Source organism: Heterocephalus glaber, unplaced genomic scaffold (genome assembly GCF_053883595.1).
Source record: "Heterocephalus glaber isolate CG9 unplaced genomic scaffold, H.glaber_assembly_v1.0 deba00000470, whole genome shotgun sequence".
Taxonomy (NCBI): domain Eukaryota; kingdom Metazoa; phylum Chordata; class Mammalia; order Rodentia; family Bathyergidae; genus Heterocephalus; species Heterocephalus glaber.
The window spans coordinates 11,689,466-11,711,029 of record NW_028258145.1 but is presented as its reverse complement, the minus strand read 5'-3'; the positions used below and the strand labels follow the sequence as shown (position 1 = coordinate 11,711,029).

The 21,564-nt window shown below is 42.9% G+C and overlaps 1 protein-coding gene and 1 pseudogene across 5 annotated transcripts in view; both read right to left on the bottom strand.

The window, feature by feature from the left end:
• Nucleotides 1–1,217: 1,217 nt before the first annotated feature.
• On the bottom strand, nucleotides 1,218–2,797 carry LOC101726614 (zinc finger and BTB domain-containing protein 44 pseudogene; annotated as a pseudogene).
• A 4,364-nt stretch (nucleotides 2,798–7,161) lies between these two features.
• Gcc2 (GRIP and coiled-coil domain containing 2) overlaps nucleotides 7,162–21,564 on the bottom strand; it is a 39,392-nt gene continuing 24,989 nt past the window's right edge. For all 5 annotated transcript variants that reach the window (XM_021258151.2, XM_004844504.4, XM_087204207.1 and 2 more), the window contains 8 exons: nucleotides 19,892–20,029; nucleotides 19,290–19,411; nucleotides 16,738–16,914; nucleotides 15,103–15,320; nucleotides 13,030–13,221; nucleotides 11,405–11,544; nucleotides 9,616–9,817; nucleotides 7,162–8,561 (listed from right to left, as the gene is read on the bottom strand). In XM_021258151.2, coding sequence (XP_021113810.1) covers nucleotides 8,491–8,561; nucleotides 9,616–9,817; nucleotides 11,405–11,544; nucleotides 13,030–13,221; nucleotides 15,103–15,320; nucleotides 16,738–16,914; nucleotides 19,290–19,411; nucleotides 19,892–20,029 — 1,260 coding nt within the window. In that variant the 3' untranslated portion in view covers nucleotides 7,162–8,490. The remainder of the gene's footprint in view (nucleotides 8,562–9,615; nucleotides 9,818–11,404; nucleotides 11,545–13,029; nucleotides 13,222–15,102; nucleotides 15,321–16,737; nucleotides 16,915–19,289; nucleotides 19,412–19,891; nucleotides 20,030–21,564) is intronic.

The window sequence follows — 21,564 nt, the reverse complement described above, 5'->3', positions numbered from 1 at the left end:
TCTTTTATATTATTGCTTACATTGTGTAAAAACTATAGTAACTGCTGTAATAAATTTGGCAATTTCTAAAAATATTTTGGAACAAGGATAATACCACTGTCATATGAGATTTTGTAAACAATCTTAGTTAAGAACTTAGCCTCAACACAGAATTCTTTATTTTGTCCAAAACAGCACAGTAAAAAATCCCCAACAATACATAAACCTGTATATAAAATATAGAATATCTCTAATATTTTTCCTTTATATAGTAGCACACCAGTATATGCAAGAAAAAGTACTGTTGATGGACCAAAGGGAAAAGTGATTTAGGCAATGACCTAGTTACCAGGCACTGACCTTCAAAGACAAGGTAAATGCCAATTTTAGTCAGAAAAGCAGTATTAAAAGAGTTTTTATGAAGCTGAGATTTGTGTATTTTATTCTGTGTTCCTGGTCATTTCATCCACAGCCTGACGTCTTAGTCATGGTTCTTTGCCTCTGGAGTGGTACTAAAGTACAGAGAATGCCTATCCAACATCAAATTTTCATCTGAAAAACTCAATAGAAATTACAAAGCTTAAATAAAAGTGTGCTGGATTTCAGAAGTATTTAGTAATTTTTAAGGAAGCTTGCCATGAACACTTCCAAAAACAACAGGCTTTACAACATCCTGTGCAAAGAAGTAAACATCTACTCAGGCCATTAGTCAAAGTCTGCTTAGTAATTTGTTTCTCACATACCCTTTCATCTCAGGATAATCAAGTCAATAATCATCTGATTTCTTCTTTACCTAATCTGTTGTTAGCCTCCCTTTAATAATGAAAGGAAAAAAACTGGTACGTTTTAAGTTGAGTGGTTCTCCTAGGTCTCATGATTTCTATGGTTTCAACATCATGTTATTATGTTTTTACAGAAGCAGTCTCTCAATTAAGAAAAATAAAACATCAGTTGCAGGGCTTACAAAGTGAAAAGGGAGATTCTTTCCCAAGCTCTTTCTTGGTTAAAAAATTAAATTAAATTTAAATGTACAAGACCAAGCACAGGCACTTTCCACAAAATGAAACCAAACCACAAAACTACTTGATAGTTATAGAAGACAGCTCTGACTTTGGGGGATCATCTCTGGTAGCTTCAGCATGAGCGCTGGTCTTTGGCTGCTCTGGCACCTCTTCTTCCTTTTCTGCCAGCCCAGCAAGAGATCCCATGGGGAAAGTGCTTTCACAGTTCTGGGTGGAGGAGACCTGTGAAATTACAGGCATTTGAGCAGAAGAGTTGCTTTCAAAACCATGTTCTCCAAGATCATACTGAACAAGGAAGGGTCTCTTCTTGCTCTTGGTTTAAGTAGTCCGGTACTAGGAAATCACTTCATGCTTTAGGCAATGCATCTTTAGCAAATAAGCCCTGGTGAACTTTTTCCCGAAGCGGTCACACTGAAATGGTTTAATTCCTGAGTGGATGAGCATGTGCTGTTTTAGGCTCTGAATACGGGTGAATCGCACCCCACAGGTTGGACACTGAAAAGGTCTGTCTGGACCATTTGGACTTGGTCGTTCTGTACTGCTGGTAGAAGTAGCAATGTAGAGTTGGTAGGGATACTGAACATTTTCCAGTCGATCATCATCATCCACATGAACATTAGTGCTAGAAGTGTTTTGAAGTGTAGGCAAGCCCTCGGTAACACCTTCATCTACTGAGCCTATAGAGGAAGACTGTGGACTAATCAGAAGGTCCTCTTGGACTTGTTCACTTCCTGGAACTGTCTGTTGATCACTCAGTGAACTCTGAGACGCACTGACAGGCTGGGACACTTCCTCATGGATCTCCTCATCACTTAACCTTTCTACTTTGACTTGGATATCTTCTTCGGTACCCAGAGGCAAGGAAGCTTTTGTGCTCTCACAAGTCACACAATCAGTCATTCTTCTACCTGCTTCAGATGGGCCAGGTAATTCTAAAGCCTGGGTGTTCTCTGCCTGCTTAGTTTTCTCAGACTGAATCCTTCCATCAATTCCAAAAGGAAAAGTCCAAGGAAAAGCTAAAGAAGAGTCAACTGGTTGATTTCTATTTTCTGTGTAGGAAGCTGAAGAATTCAATACCTGGGGTGAACTTGTTTGTGTGCTACACTTTACAGGACTCTCAGGAGACATAACAATGTAGATTTTGCGCTTTTCCGTGATTCTCGGCAGATAGGAATGGTTCTTTCCACCACACTGCACTCTGAAGATACTGGAGAAATGCTTCCATCTCAAGAAGTAAAATTGCAGTTAGAATTTTCTTGTCCAGCATCTAGACTCTTTTCTGGCTGGCTATTGGGTGTGTTCCATAAAATACTTGATTTCATGAACTCTGAGCAGGTGCTAGCAACACTAAACATTTGCACATAGCTGGCTGCAGCTAGAACATCAATAATGTTTTCTGTGTTAATTGACAGAGTGGCTGTGTAAGCTTATTCTAAAAGGGGTATAAAGCCAGTCACTGTAACATGATGCAGATCCAGCAGACTCTTGTTCTCATCCTCTGCTTGGCCTACAAGCTTGGTGCAAAAGAAATCACTGCAAGCTGCTAGTACCACCTTATGTGCCCAGAAGATTTTATCCTGTACATGAATAGTGATATCACAGAAATGTCCATCATTTCGCAGCTTATTTAGTTTTCCAAGCATTTCCTGACTGTGGGAAGAGGAGCTATGAGTAAATGTTTTCACACCCATCTTTTCCTTCCTCTCCTACAGATGCTCTTCAAGGATGTAAATGAATTAGGAATGTCTTTGATTGGGATCATGTGGTTCAGGAAGGAAACACGCCTTCAGAGCAAATGACAGTCATAATCCAGGGACCATCTGCCTGGCAACTGCAAGGTCCTGAGTTCAATTCCTGCGGGTGGGCGGCCGGCCGGGAGGCCTGCTGCTGCTCCTCCTCCCCGCCAGGCTGAGGCAGCGGCGGCGGCAACCCGGTGGGGGGGGCGGCTGCTCCATCTCCTCCCCCGGGAGCGCGGGGACCCTATCTCGGGCCGCAGCGCCTAGGCCCGTAGGCAGCCAGCAGCTGGGGCATGGCGGGAGAGCGCGGCCGATTGGGGGCCGTTCGCCGGGGCGGGCAGCGGTTTGGAGATTGGGAGCAGAGCCACGGCTCGCGTTTTCCCGGCGGGGCGGGGTAGGGAAGGAAAAGGGGACTGAGGGGAGGGGAGGGGGAGGTTGGGAGGGAGCCACCGCCGCGCGCGTGCGGACCGGCACCTCCGCCGTTGCCGCTCCGCTCACTCCAGCCTGTCTGGCTTTGTAAAGCTGAAAAATACTCCACTGCATGGATGTCCTGAGGTTCATTCACCCTTGCCCATTGAAGGGCATCTTGATTGCTTCTGTGTTCTGGGAATTATGGAGAAAGCCGCCGTAAACACTTATATGCAGGTTTTGTTTGTGGATGTGAGATTTTAGTTCATTTGGATAAATCTCAAGGAGAGTGATTGCTGGATCGTGTGGTCAGAGGGTGCTTCATGTATCTAGAAGCTGCCACATTCTCTCTGTCAGTACTCTGCTGTTTCTGCATCCTCATCAGCAGCACTATTTCTGCTGCTTCATATACTGCAAACATCTAATGTCGTCACTGTTTTGGATTTCACCCCTTTTAATAGGCAGATAGTGGTCTCAATGTTTAATTTATAATTCTCTAATTACATCAAGTAGCTTTCCATTTGCTCGTTGCCTTCTCTTCTTTGGGAGGTGTGCAGACCTTCTGCCCATTTTTGAATTAGCTTGTGTTATGGTTTAGATTTAGATGTCCCCCCAAAGCCTCATGTGCTCATAGGTGGTGTTTTTGGGAGATTATTGGGTCATGGGTGTGTGATACTTGTCAGTGAATTCATCTGCAGATGAACTTATAGCTAAATGTGATGGAGGTGAAGCCTGGTGGGAAGAGGTGGGTCACTGGGGCATGGCCTAGAAGGGTTTATCTCCCTTCTCCTTTTATTGCTTTCTGCTTCCTGGTGCCCAGCAATGAGCTATTTCTCCTCTGCCCTGCTGCCCTGCTTTGGAGCTAGGTGACTATGGACTGAAACCTCTACAAACTGTGAGCTAAAATAAAACTCTGCTTCTTACAGTTGTGGGTGTTCGGTATTGTGTCTCTGCAAGTACTGCAACTAAGAGAGCTCCTTTCCTTCCTTATTGTTGCAATTTAAGAGTTCTTTGTATATTTTCAATTAAGAGTCTTTTTTTTTTTTTTTTTTGATACTGGGGATCGAACTTGGGACCTTGCATTTGTGAGGCAGAGAGGGGCACCACTAAGCTAAATCCCGGCCCTCAATTAAGAGTTTTTATCAGATATTTAACAAAGATTTTCTCTCAGTCTGTGGCTCATCTTTTCATTCTCTTAAGTATCCTTTATTTAGTAAAGTCCAGTTTGCCAATTTTTTCTTTCATGAGTCATGGTTTTGATGTTATATCTGAAAAATCATCACCAAATCCAAGGTTACTGAATTTTCTTCTATGTTATCTTCTAAGAATCCTAATTTATATTTTATATGAAGGTTATGATCCACTTGGAGTTATTTTTGTGAAAGGAGTAAGATCTGTGTCTAGACACGCTTCAGTTTGTTTTTTTTCAAATAGTACTAACCGTTGAACCTAGAGAATACTGAGCTACATCCCTAGCCCTATTTTCATTTTATTTTGAGAAAGGTGTAGCCTTGAACTTGAGATCCTCCTACCTCAAGTCTCCTGAGTAGCTGGGATTATACCTGGCATAAATTTTTTATGTTTTTTTCTGTGTGTGTCATATATGTGTATTTACATGTGTATATACACACGTGCACGTTAGCAGTACATAATGATTACATTCACTATGAGGAGTTGGTACATGTACATAAACCATCTTCATTCTTTTGAACCACCCCCCTTTTCTCTGCTCCCTCCATATTCGGTCCCCTTCCCATTTGCAAAAGATCAATCTTCCTGTTTCCTATTTTTTATTTTGCTTTTTAAATTATATATACTTTGTTTCATTCTTTTGATAAATCCATCTAAACCATGTTTCTTTTCTGTTCTGGTGGTTTTTTGCTTCTAGCACTTCTGATTCTTTCCTGGAATTTTCTTCTCTCTGCCTGCATTAGCCATCTGTTCTTGCATGTTCTCTTTTTCTTTTAGCACCCTTAGCATATTAATCATAGTTATTTTCACTTCCTGATTGGGTAATTCTAGCATCTCTGTGTACCTGAGTCTGGTTCTGAGGTTACTGTCTCTTCATGTCTCTCTCTCTCTCTCTCTCTCTCTCTGCCTTCAGAGTGGCTGGTACTGTTTTGCTGGATGCTGTCCTAAGAAAATCTGAGGCAAACAGGCCCTTTGTGGATGTTTTTTGTTTACCTGGCTGCATGTAGGCTGCCTTCACTATTTGCAGTAGCTAGAGATGTCAGAGCCTGCATTTCCTCTGGTGTCAGTTTCTGTAGCCTGTCTTTTCTTTGATTTCCCTAGGGGCTGCTTCTTGACTCAGGAGCTTCCCTGGTGTTGGTAAAGTGGGGGAAAGCAACTTCTCCAGTCCTGTGTCTGCCCCTGGGCTGTGACTTGCACACAGACCTCTCCTGTGGAGTAGGAGAACGGGTGGCTGGGGGTTGGGTGTTTCCTTCCCCTCCCTTGCATTAGATGTGGACAGAATAACTTCCTTTAGGGAGACCTGGTCGGGGAGCAGGATGCTCAGGCCTGATCAGAACACTTTCATCCCCAATTTGGCTGGCAGCTCAGGGGACCCAGTCTGCAGCCTTCATGGTAAGGACCAGGCTGGCTTCTGCAGTAAGCCATGGAAGTGTAATGCGCCTGCAGACAGATTTTCACTCAAGCCAGCATGCACTGGACTTCTGGGCTGTGGTCTCTTCAGTGTCTCCAGCCCAGGCTCCTTCAAGCTTTCAGGGGCCTTGATTTTCAGATGGGCTTAGTTGTTGGCTTCCACTTTGTTCAGCTTTTTTTTTTTTTTTTAATTGTGAAAATGGGAATAACTACATATAAGGTCATCATGTTGCACCAGAAACCAGAGGTTCAGGACATCAGCACACAGACTAATCACGTTGCATGTGAGTAGAGAGAACGAAGGAGATCGCCTGGGCCAGAGGTGTAGCTCAGGCAGGCAGAACCTGGGTTCTACCCCCCGCCAAAAAAGAATAAAATAAAGATCACTAATAGGAACGAAGTAGACACCTGTTTTATTTAATGTCAGCAATACTTTTTTTTTTTTTGAGACAGGGTCTCATTATGTATTTCAGGCTGGCCTTGAACGCACTATGTAACCCAGGCAGGGCTGCTTGAACTCATGGAGATCCTCCTGTCTCAGCCTCCTGAGTGCTGGGATTGTAGGTGTGCACCACCACATCCAGCAGTAATACTCTTTTGAGATGGGAGCTCTGTTGACCAGGCTGTTTTGGAACTCACTGCACTTAAGAAATCCTCCTCCTTTGTCAGCCTCTGGAGGAACTCAGATGACAGGTGTGAGCCACCACGCAGGGCTCGTGATAACTTTCATGCAGCAGTGCTCTTTACTGTCTGGCTTAGGACTGTATGGAGTATTGTGCACAAATGACTCAGCAGTCTCTGTCCACCAGCACCTTTATGGAGCAGAAACGCACACCTAGTGATGTGTTCTTGGACACTGGTGGAAGGTGTCCACCCTAGGGCAGAGGCTGGTGCCCCACACTCCTGCTGGGGCTGCATTGGGTAGCCATGGTGGACTTCCCTGTGTGACCAAGACATCTCCTCTGCCAGTTCAGTGTCACACAGCTCTTTAAAATCTTGTTTAAAATCACCTTCGACTCAGAGCCCAGAGAATGAGCAGAGAGCTCAGGCAGCCCTCGTGCCACCCCATGGTGTTAACAGCCTTTGGTTCAATTATGAAACAGCGAGACCCACCTGACTACCGCCTCTGGTGGGGTCAATGTCCATATTCCCAAAGAAAGGCCAAGCGGAAGGAGGGGAGACCCTTGGAGGACAGGAGGGCTCACAAGGTTGGACACCTGCTTCCAGGCTCAGAGGAACCCTCACCCTCAGCCCTGGTCTTGGAATAACTGGGTGCGCAGCCTGAGACACCACAGCATTCAACAGGTCCCCAGTGGTTGAGGACAGTGGCAAGGGAGTTGGCAATTCCAGCTCCAAAGTTAGTTTAAAACCCCAGAGAGACAGTGTGGAACGGGGAGAGCAGCCACAACACAACATACAGTTAGAGATGTTTAATAGAAATATTAAAATAATCATTACATTTCCTCATTGCCATGAAAGAGTATGCCTTTGTAATCAAAGTAGTTTTTACATGCAAAAGGTATTTTTGTTATTACATTCTCAAGTACAGACTATATTTCAAAATAAGTTTATAGACTTCAACAGGAAGAGGCTCAAAGAAGAAGTGAAATTTATTTAAATATCATTAGAGTTACAGTGTATGCCACTGGCATACTCATATTCACAGTTTATAAAGTAAAAAAACTAGACTTTTAATGTTGGCTCTGAAATAGATCCATCTTCATTAATACATTCACCAGTCAGGTCTGTTCTTGTAAGACAGGAGGAGAGATGGAAGTAAGTAAGGGAATCCTTTACAAGGACAAACTCGACATGTCAGCAGCAATCTTCCAGTACACTAAGCTGGAAACCAGTGTTCCCAGGAACTCAAGTACAGAGTCAGTTCTCCAATGGAGTCTGGAAGTGCAACATTAACTGCAAGGCCTGAGGACTTCTGAGGGCACACTGTGTGTGACTTACACAAGAACAGTAAAAACAGAACTTTCAACTTTAAGTGCACAGCTTTGATCTTGCCAATAAAACATACTCCGCAGCATCAAAGGCCAGAAACACCACGATCTTCATCACACAGCAGTCCAACGCACCAGCCTCTGTGGCAACTTTCTAAAGTCCGAGGCTGAGTCAGGCAGCACTGCTCTGAGCTTTTATCTGGGAGGTGGGGAGAAGGTGCAGACACACTCCTGGCTGGAGAGCAGTGGCACCACAATGTGAGCCTGGGAGACCATGTGAAGTGACCCTGAGGGGTTAGGCCACCCCTCAGGTAGTGTCACACCAGCTGGACTGTGGCCATGGACAATGTAGAGAGCTTGGCAGAGTATACTTCAGGGGACAATGAAATGAATTGCAACTTCAGCTGGCCGCATGATAAACCTAAGTCCACCTTACCAGTAAATCACTTTCCTTCATACTGTGACTGCCAGATTTTCTTAGCAATTTATTAACTTCTAAATTCACATGACTGTCTGGAGTTGGGCAGGTGCTGAGGTGGCAGAGGGGGTGAGCAGCCTTGTTCCCAGTGGCACCCTGGGACCCAGGTTTGGGGCCACAGCAGCAGCGGTGGACTGGGGTCAACACTTGAAGCCATGGTGCTTTCACTCCAAACTGAGATACTCAACCCATCTGTGACACATACGAAGAACAGAGGAGGACGTGGACACACACTGTGACAGGAGGACAGCGACATATGTGAACTGGTTTTCCAGACAGGTCCCATTCAGCTAATAAGGAACCTCCTCCCCATCAATCTATCGAAGTCCAGACCAACTATGCAGATAAGAGGCCCATCCGGAGGAACGGGAAGTGTTTTCTTCCTCGCCTTTGGGAAGTTAAAAAAAAAAAAAATTATTACATTTTCTCAGTGTGAAATCGATATTCTATAATCACTCTACAATATAAGCAATTAAAGTCTTTTTCACTGATTTTATGCCATCTATGCCATGTTAGTATTCTAAATTTCTCTTTTTTTTCAATGCTGGGGATGAAATCTAGCTCTTAATGCAGGCTAGGCAAGTGTTCTACTTTTCTTTTTTTGAGACAAGGTCTCAATATTTAGTCCAGGCTTGCCTCGAGCTCACTATGTAGCCCAGGTTGGCCTTGAACTCATGTTGATTCTCCTGCCTCAGCCTCCCAAATGCTAGGATTACAGGCATGTGCTACTACACCTGGCTTAAACTGGTCCTTCTTAAGAATAATTTATGATGTTGGGCTGGGCATGGTGGTGTATGCCTGTAATACCAGCACTCGGAAGGCTAAGAAAGGACTGCAAGTTTGAGCCAAGCCCTGGTAACGTAACAGTTACTGAGACCCTAACTCAAAATTTTAAAAAGGATGGAGGCGTAGTTCAGTGTGAGGCCTTGGGTTCAATTCCCGGTCCCGAGGGAGAAAAAACTGCATACACCTGGGAAGCAGGCTGTGGATATGCCCCACACACTGGGCCATGGCTCTGCTATACTTGACTGTCTGGGGGTGAGGGGTGAAGTGAGAAAGAAGCAACATGTGCTAAAAAGGTGCAATGTAAACCAGTCAACTCAAATTTTAGGACCAGACCTAATTCTCAGAGCCAGGTAACCCAGCATTGTGTTGTACTGTACGGAGTGTGGAAGGGATATAAATGACTAGCTGCCCAGGAAAGGGAAAAAGTCATTTTTTCAGGGCAAGGGATTTGCTAGCGCAAGGACCGAAGTTTGATCCCTGGTACCAAAAAAAAAAAAAGTCATACTTTCAAATCTAGTCCCAGGCTACACACAGGACAGAATGATCCAGAGTTAAAAGTCAGAACATCATGAATAAGACTGCAGCACAGCTATGAATTCTTATCCATTGCCTGCAGGCTAGTGCAGTGGCCAGACCTGGGTGTCCCCTCTGCGTACCCTGTGCAACGGTGGCAAGCCTCCCCTTCTCCTCAGGGCTGAGGTGCAGCATGGTGTCGATGACAGGAAGGAGCCTCTCCCGCTCACTGCCAGGTTTCAGGAAAATGAACTGCAGTAAGACATTCTTCAAGTATTCCAGGTTGGCCACAGACTTCTCTCGCTCTTGATTTCTTTCCAATCTTCTTATTTCACTTTTGAGAAGCTGGTATTAAAGAAATGAGTTAAAAATGTTTTTTTAGCAGCTTCTGGCTAAACATGGCAGACTGATGACATGAGGTTTTTCTTTTCTTATCCCCGAATATCTCCTCCTGCATGACAATAAAGGAGGGACAAGGAGAGGAGATAGGAAGCAGGAGAGGAGGGAGTGACAGCGGCTTCTGAAAACAGAGGACCCATCTGTGTGAACACACAATGTCCCTGCCTCAGAAGCCTAGGGCTTCAGGCCACAGGACTAGAAGCTGGGCATGGATGCAAGTCTACAAAAGAGCAGCTGGAGCTCCCTCTGCCTTCCTTCTTTGCAGTATGGGAGCCCACGAGGCTCAAGGCTGAAAGCTGCAGCTTCTGAAGCTGCTGCTCAGCCCTGAGGATGGAGGTGCAGCCCTGTGGCCTGCTCACCTGGCAATTCCCAGCAACAGGTGGGACAGGACATAATACCCTGGGCCTAAGACATCACAAATGCTAACAGGAAAATGGGCACAGCTTGATACAGGACAGGTAACAGGAAGTTCATTTCTGAGCATGATTTCCAGGTGGCCCTTGTTATGGTGCTGTATTTCATGATTTTAGGTTAGTCCAGGAAAGCAGTGAAGTCTCCTAAAATCCAGGGTCATTTTAAAAAGTGACAATAAAGTCCAAGAAATTGTGAGGATAAATCTATGGAAAGATAACATTTTATTAAAGAGGTCACTTAGGTTCACTATGCTGGTCAGTAATTAAGACACTGTTTTGATTAGTGGGGAAATACAGTTTTATGGAAATGCCTATGCAGATATTTAGTGATGAAATGTCATCGTATTTACTGTAAGAAAGTGAATAATTGAGCATTTAAAAAAATTAATCTGGTAAGGACAGCTAGCTGCCCTGCAGAGTTGGGACCGTTCTGCTTGGGGCGCAAAGTGCAGAGAAACATGCACTTTCCAGACAGACAAGAGTCTGAATTGTGCTCCACCATTTAACACCTTCATGTTGTTTATTCCAGTGATTCTGAGTCAGTGGCATTTATGTGTGTGTGTAAAGTCTAAGACCTGGGTCATAAAAACTGCTCATTAGTATGATGTTAATTTTTTTTTTCCAGTACTGGGGATTGAACCCAGGGCCTCATGCATGCTCAGACAAGCCCTCTACCACTGAGGGCTCACCAAACTTTAGGTTTTTTTCTAAGTGCTCCCTGCTTGTCTTTAGGGTCCATGGACCTGGACTCACCTGAATTTTACTTAAGCATATGTGGAACAATGATGTGTAAACATCTAATTTCTAAATCTATTACAGTTTCTTAAAGTAGGAATTAAAGGGGCATTACATAATACAGGCAAAAGCACTGAACATTTCTTACCAGCAAGAATCTAATATAAAGAATCCAAATGTTGGGCCAGGGATTTAGCTCAGTGGTTCTGCGGCCTGCTGTGCAAGCGCAAGGACCTGAGTTTGATTCCGGGTACCAAAAAAAAAAGAATCCAAATGTTACAGGTGTATCCAATTGTGAATGTCTGTATCATTCACCCAGGACACATCTGTCTGAGGGCCCTCCCCAGCATTCCCCGTGGGCGGCCATGCCCGGGTGCAGCCTCACCTTGACCTGCTCCATGAGGATGGCATTGGTTGCCTCTGTCTCCCGAAGCAGCCCATTCAAGTGCTCTGCACTTTTCGTGGTGGAGCATAGCTTCTGAACCAACTCTTCTTTGGTAAACTCAGCATGCCACAAAGGAGGCTCTGCAAGATGTTCTTAGAATTAATTTTCAAAATCAGAGATGACAGATTCTAAATAAGAACATTTAAATGTCTTACACTGTTGCAATACTGATAAGGCTACTCTCTTTGCTGTTCATCTATTCAACACACCTCAATTAAAATGCTATTTGGCTGAATGTAATAAAAATAAGATGGGGCTGGGGATTTAGCTCAGTGGTTCCGCCGCCTGCCTCGCAAGCACAAGGTCCTGAGTTCGATCCCCAGTATCAAAAATTAAATAAAAAATAAAAAATAAAAATAAAAATAAGAGACTGCTATTGTACAAGAGTAATTCCATGTTAGCCCTGCAAGCCCAAAGCTGAAATGTGTCAGGCTTGCATTTTAGACATTTTCTCTTCTGTGTGGTGCTGGGAACGGAAGTCAGGGCCTGGCACAAGTTGGGCCATCACTCACCACTGAGCTATGCCCCAGCCTTAAACCTTTGATTAGTTTCATTCTGCACCCTCTTTTCATCTATCAATGTTCCATGAACTTGCGACATTTCTCTTGCAAGGGAAGCAACTTCTATGAGGTGGGGTAAGTATTACTTTTAAATTTTATACACAAGGGTGATGAGCAGACTTGGAGTCCACAAGTAACTCTGGCCACACCACAAAGCCAGGTCTGGTCTGGAGGGCAAAGCCGCTCCACTGTTCACACTGCCTGAGGGACCACGGCTCATGGCTTCCACTTGAAGTGGTCATTGACCACTGTTGTGGGTGGAGCTTCACTGTGCCCCAAAGGCTCATGTATTAAAAACTGGTCCTCAGCCTGAGATGCTATTGAGAGGTAGAGCTGGTGGAGGACATTATGTCCCCCGGGGACAGTGGGATCCCAGTCCCTTTCTGTATCTCTTTGCTTCTCAGCTGCCATAAGGTGAGCAGCTTTCCCCTATGTGTCTGCCTCACCATAGAACCCAAACTAGAGCCAGCTGAGCTCTGACTGAAACCTCTGGAAGTATGAATCAAAGCAAACCACTCTTCCTTTAAGTTGCCACCTTGCATGTTCCATCACAGTGATGGAAAGCTGCAAACACAGTGTGGATACAAATGGCCCCTACACCAGGTGGCCTCACACTTCAAAGATGACAGAGTCCCCCGAGTTATCAACAGTGATACTCATGACTGCTAAAAACACAACACACCCAAACTATGCTACATTTAGTATAGCAAAGTTAGCACATAGAGGTGGAAGTTGAGACTGTCAGTTTCTAGGGAGGGTGAGAGAACAGGTATTTACTCACTAACATCACTGGAGGACTCCAATCATCCATTTCTGGTTTCAGCCTAGGACAGAGCTAGCATTTTATTTAAAAAAGATTTGTTTTCCATTGCAGGAAGGTTTGAAGTGGCTCCAAAAAAAAAAAAAAAACAAAACAAAAAACACCCCAAAACAACAAAAAACAAAATCAGAGTAAAATAGAGACAGCGAAATTAAATAAGAAAACATGTGGCCAGAGCAACTCACCAAGCTTTGTCTCAGGAGAGTTGAGCAGCTGCTCCAGTGAGGGTGCATAAGTGCTGGTGGAAGACACGGACTCGTTGTCCGCTGTCTCCATGCCTTCCCCCTCCTCCCGAGTCACCGCGTGTATGTCCAGAAGGGGCAGATCGGTGGTCCTCCTTTCTCGAAGGTTCTTCAAAGGCTGGCAAGAACCTGGGGCTGGTAAATATTTTTTTAGAAGGTAAGTGTGAGATTGTTCAAGATGGACAGATTCAGATTTAACAGACTCTCAAAAATGATCCAGGGGTTGTCAAATGATATGGAAATTAAATAACTAGAAATAGTGTATAAAGAGAATTGCTAAAAAGGTTAAAAAAATTTAGTTACTGAATTTTTAATCACTAGCTATTTCAGGAGAAGCTATGAATTAACAGCAATTAGCTGGCTAAAATAAACCACTGGACATAACAAGGCTTATAATACAGTACTACTGATTTTTATTAATTTGGGAAAGCTCTACCCATTGCCAAATACTGGTGGAAATGCTGAAGCTAGACTCCAACTATTTGGGTTGCTGTGTCCTTCCTGACAGGATGCCTGTGACAGCATGGCCCAGGTCCACCTGACCTGCCAGGCCTTGCCTCCTTCTCAGCTGGTCCCAGTGCTGCCCGCTCACACCTATAGTCTCAATGGTGAAAGCCCAAGGTCCAGCACAGGGAGCAAATGAAATACACTTCCTGGTAAGACTTTCCTGTTTGCTTGTAATGAATTATATTTTTTTTGGTACTGGGGATCAAACTTGGGATCCTGCGCTTGTGAGCCAGGTGGTGGCACCACTGAGCTAAATTCCTGGCCCTGCTTGAAAAGAATTATTTACATAGAACTGTGAAGTTTATAAAATACAGTAATTTTTTTTTTTTTTTTTGTACTGGGGATCGAACTCGGGTCCTTGCGCAGCAGGCGACAAAACCACTGAGCTAAATTCCCGGCCCTTGATACAGTAATTTCAAGTACATTACTTAGCTGACTCCAAGAAATCTGAAGTTCAGAGAAATTTAATGACTTGTTCACTGTTCAGATAGGGACAGCAGTTCTCAGATTTTTTAAACTTCAATTTTTATTTTTCATCTCACGAAGTTGCCTATCTTGTCCTTTCAAGCCCAGATTTCCTGGCTGCCCTTCTAAAGCATTTTCTTGAGTTTCTCATATTTTGCCAACTGCTTATTCTGCTGCTGACTCCTAGATTACAACCTCCTGTCCAGCCTGTTTTGCTCTGGCTGACACCTCCTTTTTGACTGCTGGCATGTATTAAATTCTCCAGAGCCTGTTTTTTTTTTTCAGAGACAGGGTCTTGATATGTAGTTCAGACTGGCCTTGAACTCACTATGTAATCCAGGGTGGCCTTGTACTCACAGCAATCCTCCCGCCTCAGCCTCCCAAGTGCCCGGATTATGGGCGTTCACCACCACACCCAACATGAAGCTGGTTTCAGATCCTGACAAGTGACCTGTAGCTGCCCGTGCTCCATAAACAACATTTTCCATGGGAAACAAAGCACCTATCAATGTAGGAGTCAAATATGTGGTCACTGTGGCTGATACTTTCCCATCAGTCCCTGGAAGCAGAATGGAAGATGCTGGGTAGGGCTAGACTGAGATTCCAACTAGTGAGAGATAAAAAAGGGAGGAAGCTGCATGGGTGTTTTAGGTCCCTGTCTGATATTTTCAACTACAGAACAGCTGTATGTGATGAACGGCAATGGAAAGCACCAAGAACCCAAAGCTGAATCTAGATTAGGCCCCATACTATGACACTGACAAGTTATGTTTAAACCAGACAAAAAGAAAATGCCTTTCCTGGAGGGTGATAAATCCATGAAAACTAGCATTCTTAGAGGTTACATGGACTGGCAGAAGTGTAATAGTAAAGGTTCACATAGTTCAGATTATCTTCTCAGTAAGCAAATCTAACATGCATTAATTGCAGAACTGAGAATGGTTGTCTAGTAAGTGTTCAACTTTCCTGAGAACCTGTGAACAACATGCTCAAGTGACCCACGCATGTGTGAAAGGATGAGCTAGTTGCTCCTTGGGTACATACATCGTGTGGTTGGCTCACTCTTGAGCTGGAAGAGCTGAGCTTCCACCTTGGAGAGCTGCTGCTGGAGGGTTTCCACTGTCTTCCGGTGTTCTTCCTGCAAGTGCCGCATCTGCTCTCGGAAGTTGCTGCGGAGGACCTCACTCTGGGATGACAGCTGACTCACTGTCTGTGCATGCTCAGACTTCATTGCCAAGTTCTCCGACTGGATGGAACACAGCCTGTGAGGTAAGAAGAACCCAGGTCACAGGGGAACTTCCAACTTATAAAATTGACTCAGGTTTCTGCGAAGCCCTAACGTACCTCCGAGGTGTGAGATACCCTCTCTCCTTTGCATCCAGAGTGCTGCTGGGGGGGCAGCTGCCAGCTGGTTCTTACCTTGTCCTGTGTCTCAAGGTAGACAGGAACCTTGGATGAGACGACTACTGCATGATTCAGGCAAGAACTCTCATGGTTCACCAGAAAATATAATTCTATTTAGAGCATAAGCTAATTATGCCTTAATTGGCCCACTTCTTCAGCCACTCTTATGTGGCAGCTTACATAAATAACACTTCATAAAGAGAGTGAGTCTTAAAGGAAAGTATCTGTTTTAAGTGAATTATTATGAAACACTTGAACACAAAGAGCTGGTTTACTATAGTAGCTTCCTAATCTCTCTGCACATCAGCCTGTCAAACGCCTTGATAGTAACAGTTTCACAGTTTCCAGGCTAAACTGCTGAATCAGTCTCTGGAAGTGGTCCTCAGAGTTGCCTGCTGTTAGAAAATTCTTACGAGTTAGTCTTACACCAGCCAGGGAATCTGCAATTTGGGAACCACTACTTTTAATGGCTTACTTGTAGTTTTACTGTTTTATAGGTTTGGTTTTCATAAAATAAATAAATAAAAATTCCTTTTTACCTGAGGGACCCCTGAATATTCTCTGACAGAAATCCAAACAATACAGAGAATACCTGAGACAGAGAGAGCATCCTGATATCCTGATGGAAGATGCTCAAAGAATTGCTTTCCTCAGCACCTTAATATATCATGACTGCCTCCAATTTCCTTATTACAGTAACTCAAAGTTTTTTTTCATAATAATCACTTTGCCAATATTCAAGTGTTTGAATGATTTATAAAATATGACAAATTGAAGACAAAGCTGCAAAGATAAGTTGCATATTCTTTTTCAGTATGAACTACTTAATGTCTTTCTTTAGAGATGAAGAAGAATGTTGTAAGATGAAACCTGAATGGGAAAGTAGCTTTTTGGAGGGGGTCAGGTGATGGTACTGGGGACTGAATCCAGGGCCTTCACACTGAGGTACATGCCTAGCACTTTCTCTATTTTTTGGGACAGGATCTTGCTAGGTCAATAAACTGCCCTCCTAGAGTGCTGAGGATTACAGGTATGCACTGCCATGCTTAGCCAGTAGCATTTTTTTTTTTTTTAAATGAAGCACTGTGGCCATGAAGGCAATAGGAGGGGCAGATAAACACTAAGTGGTCTTAAAAATGTTAAGTACAAAACCAAGCCAGAGGGGAAGTGTTAAGCCTTTGGAAGAAAGCTTATTTCAGATTTTCATATCCATGTGTACCCCAAGGAGCAAGAGGCCAGGAGCCCCACATAGCAGGTCTGTGGCAGCCACCTTACTTTTCCCGCAGCTCCGCCTCCTTGGCCACGGTCTCCTGCAGCATGCGGTTGTGCCTCTCCAGCAGGGTGTCGTGCTCCAACTGTAGTGTCTGCAGCTCTGACATGCTGACCTGCAGGTTATTCTGGCTGTCTTGTAGTTTGATCTTCAGCTGGTCAACCAGCATTTCCAGGTGTTCCCTAAGTAGAAGTAAAAAGCTGTAAGTCACTGTTTGAAAGAAGTGAACCTCACTTTGTAGTTTCAAACATATTTTAGTCATTTCATCTTTTGATGTCATGCTCTTATTATTCTGAATGATTCTACAGGACATACAATAATAAGAATTCAGAGACTAGGGTTAAATATTATAAAAAGATGTTATTCAGATTTTAAACTTCAGGCACTATAGTTACAAAACATTCTCACCTTTTAAATTTCATATTCTAATGAAATGGGCCATTAAATTGTATGAAACTAGCCTATTTTATGTTAAAGGACTATGTCATTAGTTAAAACCCACACAGTTCAAAATTAACTGTTCTGAGAACACTGTTAGACCAAAGCAGAGTGAAAGGTCTTTTTTGGGCTTAGAATAAAATTTCGGTAAAATAGTTAAAATCTGTAATTCTGTCACAATCTGTACAGAATGCTATTACTGTCAGTTTTAGCAAATGTATTTAATGGAGTGGAGGTGAACATCAGTGGTAGGGGACTTGCCTGGCATGTATCAGCTTCTGGGTTAGCTCTCTAGCACAGAGAAAAGAAAAAAACAAAACAAAACCCCAAACTGGGCATGGTGGTACATGCCTTAGTAATCCCTGCTACTCAGGAGGCTGAGGCAGAAGGATCTGAAGTTCAAGGCCAGCATGGGCAATTTAGTGAGACTCTGATTCAAAGTGAAAAAGGGTTGGAGATGTTGCTAGAGCGGCAAGTATGAGGGTTCAATCCTCAGTACTGGGGGAAAAAAAAGTGTATCTAATGTATAAAAAAGTAGAAGGAACATAAAACATCTCATTAAAATAATGTGAACCCCAAATTCGGGCATGGTAAAAAAGGGCTCTTCCAAATGGTGACATTTTATATTTCTCAAAGTGTCAACATTTAACTTTGCCCAGGCATGTCTGCACATCTGTAATTCCAACACTTAGGAGGCCAAAGGAGGATAACTGCTGCAAATTTGAGTTCAGCCTGGGATATATGGTGAGTTCAAGATGAATCTGGAATATAAAGTGATACTCTTTCTCAAAAAACAAAACAGGGGCCTGGCCTGGTGCTACATGCCTATAATCCTGGCATTCAGGAGGCTGAGGCAGGAGACTACCATGAATTTGAGGCCAGCCTGAGCTACAAAATGAGCTCAAGGCCAGTCTTATCTCCAGAGTGAGACTTGGTCTCAAAAAATTTAAACAAGACAGGCGTGGTGGCACACACCTATGATCTCAGCACTTGGGAGGCTGAGGCAGGAGGATTGCTGTGAGTTGGAGGCCAGCCAGGGGTACACTGTGAGTTCAGGGTAGACTGGACTACACAGTGAGACCCTGTTTCAAAAAAAAAAAAAAGTCTTAAAAAAATCCCCTAAAATAAAACAAAACAAATGAAAAACAAAAACCAAAACCCCAAATATTCAACTTCAGCTTTATGAGGAGCTGATAAAGGAAATATGCTCCAGTCTTTAGTTTCCACATTAAATGGGCTCCTAAACAAAGAATAGAAGATGAACAAGCATCACAGCATCGTTGGTCTTGCTTAGGACTGTAAAAGTCTGGTAGAAAAGAGTTTGAACTCTGAACCTCTACTTATTAAAAGGAGACGCACATGACATCCATGCCCTGCCTTGCTCTTGTTCTGGCACATTTCTGAGTGACTTGCTGAAGGGGATGGATACTCAGCTGAAACAGGATTAAAAAATATGCTATTCAAATACAACTGAGGTGATACTAATTCATTAAAGAAAAGTTTTATTCTAAACCAAAACAGTACTTAATTTAAAACTTTTTTGTTTTGTTTTTTGAGACAGGGTCTTGAAATGTAGCCAAGGCTGGCCTTGAACCCATTATGTAGCCCAAACTGGCGTCAGACTCCCAGCGATCCTCCTGCCTTAGCCTTCTGAGTGCTGAGATTACAGGCAGGTACCATCATGCCTGGTTGAAACTTCTTGAAGTAAAATATCTTCAGCAATTTCTGTTTAACCTAACTAATGGTGAAAAAGTATACTGAGAAAGTGCTTTTATTCTTTTACTCTTAAATTTCCAAAATTGGAAAAACTAATCATAATTTTAATGTCTAAATATCTACTACACCAAAGTTCTATTAAGAGGAGACTGAGGTCAGAGACTGCTGGCTTCATGGTGCCCTGCGAGCCTTATGAGGTTCACAGGAGTGATGTGGAGAGGGCCCAGGTGACAGCCACTGACACCGTGAGGCCCAGCAGCTGCTCCCTGCTGACTGCACTCGAAATTCTGGTCAGAGCAAATCCCTACAGGACCCTGCCACCTGAAATAAAGCCCCAAAGGACCCCAGCATGTGGCGCGGATGTGCTGTGTGGGGAAACCCTGCTTCTAGGGTTAAACTTCACCTTTCTTGTTTCGCTCCCTCAGTCTCAGCCTGAGACACAGATTTATTTTTCTGTTGTTTCAGAACGTTATGAACTCGGACTTTGTAGCTCTCAAATTCTGAGGTTACAGCAGTTTGTTCTGCCTATAACATCAAAAGAGAGAAAAACATTTTCTATTGTAACATGATCTTATTTTCAGGTTAACAAATAAGGTGAAAACCCATTTTTGAAAATGAAGAAGATGGCTGATATTTATTTGTTTCAGCCCCAGTTAAGTTCACCAAAAAGTACACTTACATTTCAATTACACATTTAAAAAATCTTTGAATAACGTAATTTCCTCTGACAAGAGATGTTTCTACTATGTTCTCTTTCCTGGGAGACTAATTTACAACCCATAAACTTCAGAATCACACTAACTTTTTGGAACTTTGCAAAGATTTTTCACTTATCATAGCCCTTACTTTAAGTTCCTTGAACTCGAGTTTTCACATCAGAGTGGTGAAATCACATCCTAAGTCCTGCAATTCTGAAGTGATGGGGCCAGAGCTGGCTGCGCTCAGCCAGGTATTTACTCACAAGCGCCCGAGTGGACCCTGAGGATGGAGCCAGGCGTGGCTTACCTTGGCAGCGCGGCTCTCCTCTTGTAGCGCAGCCACCCGCTGCTGGAAGGCGCCGAGTGCACGCTGGTGCTGCTCAGCAGATGCCTTCAGGTTCTCGTGCAGCTTGTGTTTCTCTGCAGTCACCTCAGCCAGCTGGATCTGAGGGAAGACCTACAGGTTACCTCAGGAGCCTCACAGCACCCACTAGGGGAGGGGCCAAGTCAAGGATTGGAAATTGGAGGTATTATTATTGAAGAATGGAGACAACAGGAGCAGAACATTTTCACACCACAACAAGTAAACCGACGTCAATGAAAAAATCATAAAAGGCGGTGAGACATTGAGGAACCAGGAACAACAGCAATTCAAGCATGGATCTAAGTGGTGAAGAATGTACAAAAAAGATTAGCAGGGTGAATACTGATAAACTTATAAAGGATTTTTTACAGATAGAAAAGAAAATGATAGAAACCAGTGGAAAGAATAACATACTGGAAATTCAATTAGAAAAGAGTACCTGTTTATTAAAAGTAATGCAAACAAAAGAAGCCTCAATTAAAAAAGAATGTGCTGCTCTTCATGATATCATAAAAGGGCTACAACAGACCACTGAATATCAACACAATTTGAGAGGCGAAAATGAACAACTAAAAAGAAATGCTGATATTATAAGGGAAAAGCTGAAATCTCACAAACAGGAATATAAGAATAATATTGTCAAACTTGTACATGAAATAAAAATCAAAGAGGAAGAAGAAAAGAAAAAGAAGAAAACAAGAAAAAAATTTAGAAAAGGAGGAAGAACATAAGATAGAAATAAGCAAACTTTATCAAGATATGCAGAAAAAAGTTGAATTAAATGAAGAAAAGCACAAAGATCTCATAAAAAAAAGGAGATGGAAATCTCAGAGTTAAATGCAAAGTTAATAACTCAAGCAAAAGAAAAGCAAATTGAAATAATCAAACTACAGCTGGAGTTTGATGGCAAACTAGGAAGAGTTCAGACTAAATCAAAACCATATCCAGATGCTACTATTTCCCCACAGAGTATCTACAGAAGGAAGCTTCAACATCTTCGAGAAGAAAAAAAAAAGAGATTGCAATTCTTCATAATTCCACTCACAATTTGGAGCAGTGTCTTTCTACTGGCAAAGATTCTCACCTTAAACGTAGACAATTTTGAGTATAACAGTAAATTCACTAATTACTATTTACTTTTTTTAAAAGCAATTGAAAAATTTGCTTCCATTTTCAACATAAGCATATTGCCTAACAGCCTAAATAATGAGACAGCTTTAAACATAAAAAAATCATAAAAATCCCAGACTACATATTTCATTTACATTTAATTAAATAGCTCAAGACATTCTCAAAACAGAATCTGCCAAAAAATGTATACACATTCAGGAAAAGAAATAGTATGATGCTTTTTCAACAGATGGTTACCCTCATATAGGGGACCCTAGAGGATGTCATATATTGCAGAAAACCCACTACACTGCTGGCCCTTAGAGAAGAAATTGAAAATACATGTGCAGTAATCTCAAGGACCAAGGCTCCCCAAGAAGCAGTTCACCATACTAATAAATGTTTGGAAGCTAATGGCCACCACTTTGAGCACCTTTTGTAATTGTAGAAGTCAAAAGTAACTTGTATTAATCTCATAATGTCTCAATAAATTTAGCATTATAATA